Source organism: Rattus norvegicus, chromosome 6 (genome assembly GCF_021556685.1).
Source record: "Rattus norvegicus strain SHRSP/BbbUtx chromosome 6, alternate assembly SHRSP_T2T, whole genome shotgun sequence".
Taxonomy (NCBI): Eukaryota; Metazoa; Chordata; class Mammalia; order Rodentia; family Muridae; genus Rattus; species Rattus norvegicus.
The window spans coordinates 83247063-83258357 of record NC_141539.1 but is presented as its reverse complement, the minus strand read 5'-3'; the positions used below and the strand labels follow the sequence as shown (position 1 = coordinate 83258357).

The 11295-nt window shown below is 42.5% G+C and overlaps 1 protein-coding gene across 50 annotated transcripts in view; it reads right to left on the bottom strand.

Moving 5' to 3' along the window:
* Window positions 1-3170: 3170 nt before the first annotated feature.
* Window positions 3171-11295, bottom strand: part of Mia2 (MIA SH3 domain ER export factor 2) — a 91118-nt gene continuing 82993 nt past the window's right edge. For 26 of the 50 annotated variants that reach the window (XR_015621650.1, XR_015621653.1, XM_087551911.1 and 23 more), the window contains 4 exons: window positions 8042-8158; window positions 6847-6905; window positions 4594-4828; window positions 3171-3706 (listed from right to left, as the gene is read on the bottom strand). Coding sequence is in view for 45 of the 50 variants with exons in the window: in XM_087551911.1 (XP_087408037.1) it covers window positions 3543-3706; window positions 4594-4828; window positions 6847-6905; window positions 8042-8158 (575 nt within the window). In the remaining 5 variants the exon portion in view is untranslated. 50 annotated transcript variants of the gene reach the window in all.

The following is an 11295-nucleotide window of genomic DNA, read 5'->3' as shown; positions in this document are numbered from 1 at the left end:
GGGCATGGGATAGGGGGGTTATGGATGAGAAACTGGGAAATAGTTTACATTTGAAATATAAATAAAAATATATCCAATAAAAAAATACATTTGAAGGATGAATGCCAGAAGGGAACATCACCTGAAGGGACAGAAATGCCACTTCCTAACAAATGCTTCAGTTGTTTCAGCCATTGTCTACCATTCTGCAAGGACAAATACATTCATTTTCGGTTTTGTTTTTCAGAGCAAAATTAATCAGAGAATTACACATGTAATTATACATTTACACTGGTCAAAATCATGCCTAATTCAATTTCTTGAGCTTTATCACTTCAATTAGTCTATGGATAAAGGAAACTAAAATGTGTCACTGTTTTAGGCTCTTGATGCTTAAGAACAAACAGGATTGGACGGAAAATTGTGTGTCACTGCGAGTCACAGAGAAGGGAACAGAAAATCATGCGTTTACTACTGTGCTGAATTAGCACTTACATGATAAATTTGATTTGACTTGCAAATTTTAGGTAAAATATAGAACTATGCATATATTTATATGCACAATAAAATTAATATCATATGTGAAAATATAAATGCATAGCTAACTGGTCCTGGGAGAGAAAGAAGAAAAGTAGGTTTAAACAGATTCAAAGATATTAAGATTACTAAGGTATCAATGTAAACCTTAAATGTGGCCAGGCAGTGGAATGTGATGGAGAGGTGGGAAAATGGAACAGCAGAACTGTGCATACACTATGGAGATGTGACAGCAGTGGCAGCTGTGGGTCTCCAGGTGGCTTGCAGTAGCCTGGAACTTATGCAGATTCACCCCACCCCCACTGTGCCCCAATACACTGCAACACCACAGGATCGCCCTGGCTCTGGGCAAGTACAAAGGCCTTTGATGAGGAAGGTTCACTTTCTGGATTTGATCACCTCGAAGGACCACCATGATCTGAGGTGCCACCAGAGGCCATGTTGGTGGTCCACGCTGCTGCTTCAGGCCGAGATGAAGCCCAAGATCCATATGGCCAGTAGTGACTGAAGCCTTGCTGATGTCCAGGGGGTAGGAGGGGATGTTGATGTGAGTGGCCTATGTAGCCACCCGAGGCCATGCTCAGGCACAAAATCCATGCTGCTGCTGCTGGATATGAGTCAGTCAGTAGTCCTGATAGATAGCCAGGAGCCATGCTGGTGTCTGTGGCTCTTGTTACTATCACACCATGGGGAGTCCATGATCTATTCCTCAGCATGAAGCCATGTTGATGCCCTTGGGCCATGCTGCTATATTGATCTGAGTGGCCTGCGCTGGCACCTAAGCCCATGTTAATGACCGCTGTCAGTCAGGGCTGTCTCTGAGAGCCTTGCCTTGGTTCACAGTCCTGCTGCAGCTGGGGGTTATTTTTGAGGTCTACAGTGTTGTCAGGAACCGTGTGACAGCCCATGGTCCATGCTGCCACTGACTATAAAGTACAAGGAAGCTACTTTTGCAGTGATATGGGTGACTGAAGATGGAAGGCTTCTGTGACAACCCTTATTTCACTCCACCCCACTCCCCAACAACCTAAACAGGAAACCATGGAAGTCTTAAAAAGTGTGGTAAGGGTGCTGAAGTGTAGCTCTCCACAATAGGTGGCAAGCCACTGAGAGTTTGAGCACCCTAAGGTGAGTATATAGATAAGACAAATTGGACTTGTTTCTGTTGGGAGGGGTCACAAGAGGGGGCAGATGTGGACTTGGAAGTGCTGTGATGAGGTGTGCATTGTAAAATTCAAAGTTGTACATTCTTACTTCACAGAAACAACACACAAACTGGTGAGTGTGCTCAATCACATAATAAAATGAGAATAATCACATAATAAAATGAGTAATAAAATGAGAATGAAGAGGAAGAAGTGTATGTTCTAACTAGAATCTGAATAGGGGAAATAGACACTCCATGCAAAGTCTTTCTCTCCAGTCCAGAGAGAACATTTGTGTTTCCAATAACACATGGGAATGTTCCAATCACGATCACACTGCTGTATTAGAGAATGTTTAAAGTGCTGACCTTTGACCCTGAAAGAGAAACCTAACTAAGTGAAAAGCACAGCTGACCACACCCCGTGTTAGGTCCCACTCTCCTTTCACTGGCATTCAAAGACTAAGAACTCAAACACAGAGCGTCTGAAGACACTTGAACCCCAGCTCAAAGTGCAGACAGATTGCCTCAACAGTAGTTACACTGTGGCAACTCTCTTAACACTACCCTCAGAAAAGTCACCATCTTACAAGTTAAGAGTAAAATGAGAGCCTGGCCCTTGCCTCTATTCCAGGATGCCTTTATTCGCATTCTAAAGCAAGAAGTAGGCATTATCTCTTATATTCAAGGCCAGTCTGGTCTACAGGCCAAGTTCCAAGGCAGTCAGTGCTGTTCAGAAACCCTCTCAAACTCACTAATGAAATAGTTATAGAGTGACAGAAAGACAAATTATATAAGAAAGTCAGTCAGTAGGGCCCACAAGGTACAGGGGAGAAAGTGCTTGCTCTGTGAGCCTGACAACCTGAGCTGTCTCCGGAACCTACAGTCGAAAGAGGTTAACCGTCCAGTGATCCTCTCACCATCTTCCATGCCCACGAGTGGATGCCTGTATACTGTCCCCCCCCACACATTGTTTTCAAACTGATAAAAAAGAAAATTAGTCAGTGGAGTAAGTTAAAAAAAAATTGAAATTCACCATTAGACAATATCTGGGCTTTTAAAAAAAGTAATCCATATTTTAAGTCTTTAATTTGTTTTGGGTCATTCATATCTAACTATAAGAACTAGGGTACATACTTTGCAAGATAATCAAATCAGAAAGACCATAAAATGCTTTACTTTTTAAAATGTAATTTCATGTGTGCAAGCATTTTCTCTATATGCATGTTCACATACTATAAGCATCCCTGGCCGTGTGGAGGTCAGAAGAGGCCACTGAGCCCCTGGAGCTGGAGTTACAGAGCGTTGTGAACTCCCCAACTCCCCAACTCGTGACCCAAACCCAAATCCTCTGGAAGAGCAGCCAGTGTTCTTAACCGTTGAGCCACCATCTCCCCAGCCTCAAATGCTTTACTTCTGAACCACTGACTTATTGGTACAGGTCAAAAGACTAATTTATGGAACCATACTATGGAAGACTAGTTTTATTATTATCAATACAAAACAAGACTTTAAATCAATTAAAATTTTATTTGATTAAACATAGTTACTTTTACATTGTCTACAACCATGGTGAACACATTCCCGGTATAAAGACACAGCCTTTCGAGTTTGAGATGTCCCCAACTATGAGATTACATATATAAAACCGCATAACTATAGATGAGGTAATCAAAGTAAGATAGTTACTATCTAAAATAAAATAAAATGGAAATAATTTACTCATAAGATTCATATTTAAATCATCTTTATTTACAAAATACTATCCTGAGAATTATAATTCCATTAAGCTTCAATTTGAGCAAAAATATAATCAGGTAAGTAACGGCAGTTACTTAAACTGAAAGTGAGAAGGCAATGACTGCCGACAGACCCAACACGGTCAGGTCTCCTGTGTTTCTGGAGGGTCAGCTGCAGGTTCTTTCGAAGGCGGACTCATGTCTGGCGGGAGCTCACTCCGATTTTCATGATGTGGAGGTGGGGGGAAGAACCCAGCTCTTGGGGGAAGGAAAGGTGGAAAGCCCCTTGGTGCGTACACAGTTCTCCCTGTTCAAAGAGATCAGTAAATTGGAAGTTTAAACTGAGTACCGCACACTTGTTAAACTACCAGCTCCAGTAGCTATTATGATATTCAGTCATTCATACCAGAATACTTGATCTCAAGAATTAATTTTGTCACTGAAAAATGTACTTCTTCAAAAACACAGGATTAATAAGAATATCATTAATTTCGGGTATGTTTGTCCTATCTTAGCAGCTATACAAGATTTTGATACACTCAAGACTTAAAACCTTGATATTCTACTAAAAATATTTCCTATATACCAAGGACCACCTTAAAACTTCCCAAACAAAATTCATTTTGATTCGCCTTAAACCTGAACTTTAAAACCAGTGATGAGGTCAGAGTGACTATCTAGGACACCTAAGCTGATTCTTGTCTAGTACTTGAAAACACGATTTACTGTGTAGAAATCTGGGGTTCCAAATGTTAAAGTATGCTGTAAAAGCAATAAATTACTTTTATTTTTAAAATGTAAGGGTATTAAGGAATTTCAGTAGGTTCTACAAATAGCCAAACATGATCACAGATTTTAAATAAATATGATCACTTAGGAACTGTTATGAAAAAGATCTTACAACATTTTAGTCGGCCACAATACATGTCTAACAAATGAAATACACATAATTTTAATCTTAAAACTGCTTGTAAATTCAGCGGTTTTCTGAACTATCACAATACAGTAAAATTAAAAGTTAGCTAAGGTGGATCGAGCCCTGGCTCCGTCTGATGTTGGGCTATAACCTGTGCGCTACAAACCCTTCCCTTCCCCCGAGGTGGCTCTGGTTAGTGTGTATCATAGCAGCAGGGACCAAACTAGAAGTAAAGCCCAGATAAACTGTCATATGCACAGACTATTAAAAAAGCCTACCTGGGAACGGAGGAAGTGGTGGTCCAGGGAAGTCCCTTGGTGGAAAATAATCTCGAGGAGCTGTATAGATGTTTCCTGGAGGAGGTGGGGGAAAAGAGGGGCCCCTTCTCATGAACTGGCTCCTTGGATCCACTGGAAACAATGGGGCTCTGACTGGGGGAAATGGTGGTGGGATGAAGCCTCGGCCAGCTGCTTCACTTTCAGTGGGGTGAGGAGAATCAGGCACATTAGAGTTCTGTAACAGAGTGACAACCAGCAGTCAGTAACGTGGCGCAATTCACAGCTCCTTTCCTGGGAACATTAGGCATAAAAGAGAGCTTGTAGGCACCTATGCCGAAAGTGGTCCATGACTCTAGAAAGCTGCACAGCAGACTCAGTTTCCACACCGGCATATGAGCTATGTGCTAACATGTCTTTACTAACTCAACAGAAAACTTTAATCATGGTAGTTAATAGTCTACCTAGCTCACCTAAAACTCAAGCATGGGTCAAGCATATCAAAACAGACACTTAAAAAGTTTAAAGACACTACTGTCAAACACATGTTAAAAGAAAAGGTTAAGATACTGATATTTTGGAGATGAGAAGGGGAACAAAGGGAGGATTGGGTGTAAGGAGAACCAGCCGAGTGAACAGAAATGGGGCTGGGAGAGCATCTCCAGGACCTGCCAGGGACCTGGGATAGAGATAGAGGAGGCTCCAGGGAGTCATGAAGATGACTCTAGCCGAGACTCCTAGCAGTGGAGGATACGGAGCCTGAAGTGGCCACTTCCTGTAGCCAGCCAGGACTCCCAGTGGAGGGATAAGGACATAAACCCACCCACAAAGCCTCTGACACAAAATGTGTCCTGCCTACAAGAAGTGCAGGGATTAAAATGGAGCAGAGGCTGAGGGAATGGTCAACTGATGACCAGTCCAACCTGAGACCCACCCATGGGCAAGCACCAACCCCTGACATTATTATTATTATTATTTTTTTTTTTGGTTCTTTTTTTTTCGGAGCTGGGGACCGAACCAACCCCTGTCATTATTAATGATACTTTGGTAGGTTTGCAGACAGGAACCGAGCATAACTGTCCTTGAGGGGCTCCACTCAACAGTGACTGAAACAGATGCAGAGATCCACAGCCAAACATTAGATGGAGCTCAAGAAGTCTTGTGGAAGAGTTGAAGGAAGGATTGAGGGACCCGGAGAGGATAGGGACTCCACAAGTGAACCAACCGAATCAACCAACCTGGACCCTTGAAGGCTCTCAGAAACTGATCCACCAACCAAAGAGCATGCCTGGGCTAGACCTACGCCTCCTCACACATGTGGCAGATGTGAGCTTGGACGTCACGTGGGTCGGAGTCAGGGCTTACCTGTCTCCTTCAGCCTGTCTGTGGATCCTGTACCCCTAACTGAACTGTCCTGTCTGGCCTCAATAAGAGAAGATGTACCTAGGTACCAGGGTGGGTTGGTGTCCAGTGGTGATCTCCACTTTCTCAGAGATGGGGGAGGGGGAGGACTAGGAGGAGAGGGGAGCTAGGTGATCAGGACATAAAGTGAATAAACTAATGGGAAAAAAAGATGCTGATAGTTTCAAAATGATCAAAATCAATGTTATGTTTTAAAACTAAAACATACTTTAAGATTCAAATAAGACTTTGTTCAGCAGTAAGGTGGCTTTAAAACCCATCTGAAATTCATGCTATTTTTTAAGGAGGGAGCTGTCAGGTCTCTTCTTGTTTGTTTTTTTAAAAATGTTTTGTTTATCACATGTGTATGAGTATTTTACCTGCATTCCATACATAGCCATGTACAATTATTGGAGGATAAGAATGGGGCTTCAGATCCCCTGGGACTGGAGTGGAGGATGGTTGTAAGCCATCATGCAGTTGGAAACCCAGGCCCTCTAGGAGAGCAGTCAGTGCTCCTAGCCTGTAAGCCATTTCTCCAGCCCATTATCTGGCTTTTTGAGACAACATCTCCTTATATAGCCCACACTGACTTTGGACTCACTATCCTCTTGCCTCGGTCTTCCAAAATGACAGGATTACATACACCACCAAAACCCGGCTTGTGATTTGTAATATTTCACCATAGGTGAAAGAAAACCATAGCTAGGAAGGAAACAGTGTTAATCCTAAGTAGAAGTATGTTTTAATAATATATTGATATCACAAAGTAGAATAGTTCTAGCCTTGTTCTAGTAAAACCAAGAAACTGGTTATGATACATGGGTAGGGTAGAATTTAATTTTCAATACTTACACCAAGATTATCTTTGGTATCGTTTCTACTGGATTCCATTTCTGAGGATACTGGCCCATCTAGACAGACAAAAAAAGGAAAAAAATTCATGAGTTCTTGCTTCCATTCCTGGACTATTTACAGAACCGGATGACACTGATGTGTTCCCCGCCCCTGCTGGCTCAAGAGAAGAACTTGACATGATTATTCCATATTAGGGTCCCAAGAGCAGCCTGAGGCCTGTGGAAATTTCAATAAAACAGACATTCTTTCGCAGTGTTGTGATGACCTTTCCGGCTAGTTCCTAAGCAATCTTCCTCAGGGAACTTCTTGGGGGACAGTACCTCAACTTCCCATCCTTCCTGTTTGCCCTCCATCCCCTTAGTATACAATATAAACTTTTGTTGTAAAAGTTCCTTATGGAACCCCATGACTGCACAATGAAAACTGAAATTTCTGAATTTTGTTCTTTCTTAATGTTGTGTGCTTTCTGCTACAGTAAATACACACATTTCCCACCTTCAGTGGGTGGTTCAGTGGTAGTCAAAGAGGTCCCAACAAACATCCATTGTCGTGTGGCCACCTAACATCCCTGAATGCAAAACAAGCTATATGTAAATGGACTGAAAACAATGAGACCTTAGCTATGGAACAGAGAAAAGTCTGTATCACAGGGAGAGGTAGCAAAACCCTTATCATGGTACCCAAACTAACCTTCAACACATACTTTTTTCTGCTTGCTATTTATTTTTAATTTAATTTTATTTTTTTTAACCTTTTCATTTATATGACATGCCTGTAATATGATACAACAAAGAAGGACTGGAAAGATGGCCAGCTGCTCTTCTACAGGACCTAGGTTCGATTCCTAGCACCCACAGCAGCATTCATCCATCTGTAACTCTAGTTCAGGGGAATCTGACGGCTTGTTCTGGCCTCCACGGGCATCAGGCATGCATGTGATGCACAGAAATAAATGCAGGCCAAACACCCTCACATAGAGCATAAAACTTTTTTTTTTTAAAAGACAATAAGAAATACAAACACAGGAAATCAGGAAATTCAGGAAAGAGATTTTGGCCTTCAGAGCTCTTTGACATAGTAACTGTATCAGCCTTCTGCTCAATTCCCAGTCCTCTAGACCATCACAATTTAATCATACACAAGCATACATTCACCCACACTCACAAGCAAACACACACGTAGTATTTCTTACCCACTTTATCCAAGGAAGGCATGTTATAGCTTCTGAGCTCCGCTGGCCCAGAGAGTCTACCAGAATTGGAATAAAATCTATCTTGCCTTTGTGGCACTGGATCAGAATATGGTTGGCCTAAAAAATAATTTTTTAAATGTCTTCATTAATTACTTATGCTTAGACATTTCCTCTACATCCAAAAATTAAAAACAAAAACTGTGAACCTATATTACAGGTAAGCACCTGTAATATATTAATTCTTAACAATTTAAGAAGTTATCCTGGCATACTCTGACATGTTAGAATTTGAATATTTCAATTACTGAATAAATGGAAGTTGAATCTGCACATGAAATGCTGAACAAGACAGAATCTGTGGAAACAACTTACTCATTTCACCTTCAAATTATTAACTACCTCAAGGAAACCACACCAACATGTCAAAGAAAGTGCTGAGCAGACCCTCAGTGAGAAGGAAGAGCAGAGTAGGAAATTCAGCACGAGAGTCACATTTGCCACCATGGCAAAAATACTGCAGACATCACGTGTGCTCAAACCTTCACTAACTTGAGAAATCTGGTTTCGCATTCTGTTGGATGGTTTTGTGCATTGTGTGTGTTTGCAGTCCAGGAAGATGGCATGGCCAAGTCTTAAAGTTATGTAAAAACTGCTTTCCATCACCTCTAATTGGTTACTAAAGAGCTGATCAGCCACTTAGCTGGGCAGAAGAGACAGAGTGGGACTTCTGATTCTAGTCAGGGTGCCCCAACGACGACGACCACAGAGTAGAAAAGGACCAGAGCTAAAAAAAGGGAAGAGAGCTGGACCTGGGGGATTTGCCATGAGGTCTGGATGAGAGAGCAGCCTGGGGACACACATGGAGCAGAACCAACCAGGGCAAACAGAGGGCATATAACAGGGCATTCTGCTGGGTGGTAGCAGCCTCGTTGGGTTAGCTCAGAACCTGCTCAGCTTAACGCCTGAAGCTTGTTAATAAAAAATAACAAGTCTTTCGTGTCTTTTATTCAGGAGCTAAAATGGACTACAATGGCATAAAACACCCCGGGGCGAAGGTAATCCCCTCAAAATTACATTTACAGCATTTATTCCAAACTGAAGGAAGGTGTGTCTCAACGGGTAGGCAGAAGGTGTCCGCTCAGACGAAGGGCATCTGCACACACGTTTGTGCACTAACTATAAAACGAGGGCCTCTGCGGCCAACTCTCCTTCAGTCACAGTCATGGTCACTGAAAGGGGAAATGAACCTCTTCATTCCTAGTGGAATTCAGCACTCTGGAAGAAACTACAAGGAGTCTTGGCAGGTGATGGGAGACTTACTGAGAATGCTATGAAGATATCAACTCCATACTCTTGAAACAAAGAAAGTGGGCTATGTAGTTCTCAGTTTGTGCCTGGTAATCTTGTGCCACCTTGACACAGCTAAAGTCATCTGAGGGGAGGGAACCTCAGTCAAGAAAATGCTTCCATAAGCTCTGACTGAAGGCAAAGCTTCAGGGCATTTTCTTAATTCTGTGATCAATGGAGGAGGGCCTAGACCACCATGTGTGCTGCCAACCCTGGCAGGTGTCCTGGAGAGCAAGCCAGTAAGCAGCACTCCTCCATGGCAGGGGTTCATAATGTGAAGTGCTAAACTCAGCATTAGTGTCACTCTTCTTCTGATGTCACCACATGAGACGACCTGGAACATCTCTCCTGCACAAAGCCAAGGAGAGCACTTAGATGAAACAGAGCCAATGGAGAAAACGGTATTTAATGAGCTCCCAAGAGTAAGGGGATGTGACTAAGGAGAAGCTCTAAAACTCACTTACACTACCTTTCAGATCTTAGCAAAGAGCTAATAGACAGCCTCATATGTAAACACAACACCCCCTTTTTCTTCAAACATGGGATTAATGAGACAGAAGAATTAAGTGGAGAAACCTGAAACAACTCGTTCTTAATCAGGTCTCAAGAGAACACATTAGTGTTTTGCTTCTAAGGTACATCAAAATATCAGAAACTCAGACTTTATTCCTTAACAAAATATAAACATTTTGCCCTCCATTAAGAAAAGCAATGTGTTCCTTAAATCTGGGGCCTATTGTGCGGCAATACATAGGTCTTAGTATACGCTCTTAGAGTTTAACTGCAATAGAAACCAATAAATATAATGTGGCTGATTACTTAAAACATTCATTATATTGTGTGTGCACGTGTGTACATATGCCATGGCATGAGTGTGGAGGTTCAAAAGACAGCTTTCAGGAGTCAGTTCTCGCCTTCTACCATGTGGGGTCCAAGGAATGAACTTGGGTTTTTCAGGCTTGTTGGCAAGCACCCTTACCTCCTGAGCCATGTCACTGCCTGTGTGATTGGTGTTTTAAGAAAGGTATATGCAAGGAACAAGAAAAGCCGATTATCAATTATAATGGGAGTAAAAATTAAGTGGGGTCAAAGGGCTTTACTGAACTTTGTTGCTATAGTAACAGCTAGGTCGCTGAAGAACACAGTTCTGCTGTGGGAAAGAGAGAACTCAAACTGACCTAGAAGCTTCTTCCCACAGGCTGGCTTTCACAGTGCCAGAAGGTGCCATGTAGTCCACTGGAGAAGAAAAGTCACCAATATAAGATGGCTTTTGCAGGCTACAGGAACAGCCGTCCAGGGAAGACACACCACTGGCCAAATAGCACCATAACTCTTTTGGGAATGACCAACCATTTCCTGATTGAACTTGAGGCCTGCTTTACAGAAGGGAATTAATGCAATGTACTGCTCAAAAGTTTGTGGCTGGGAAGTTCACGGTCCCTAGAGGGGAACCTACAGGTTGTTTTGCTAAATGGATAAGTTATCAAAAAGAAGCCAAGCCAAACATGGTTCCAGTCATATGGCTCTGGCAGGGTAAGGGAAGCAGAAGCTTCATCCAAAAGATTAGCCAGGTATCCCAGGTAAGAGGGGACTGACCATCTTAAATTAGGGCAGACCCACAGTGTTCACAAGACTCAAACAGAAATGCAGGTTTTGGGGAGTGATTCTTAAGCAGAAGTCGGCACTAGAAAGCAATCCTATCCTGTTCCTCTCTAATAATTTGGAGGGTGAAGGCTGAGCATTGTCTTGAAAGGGAAGCTATGTAAAACAGCTAACTGGGGGGCCAGAGATCAACCACAAATCGAGAAGCCTGGATTCAACCAGCCACAACCAGTGTTAGAAACCCCTAGGAAACAGCTCTGACAGCTGAACAGTGCAGAGAGCAAGAAGCTCGGTCGGGGAGGGCC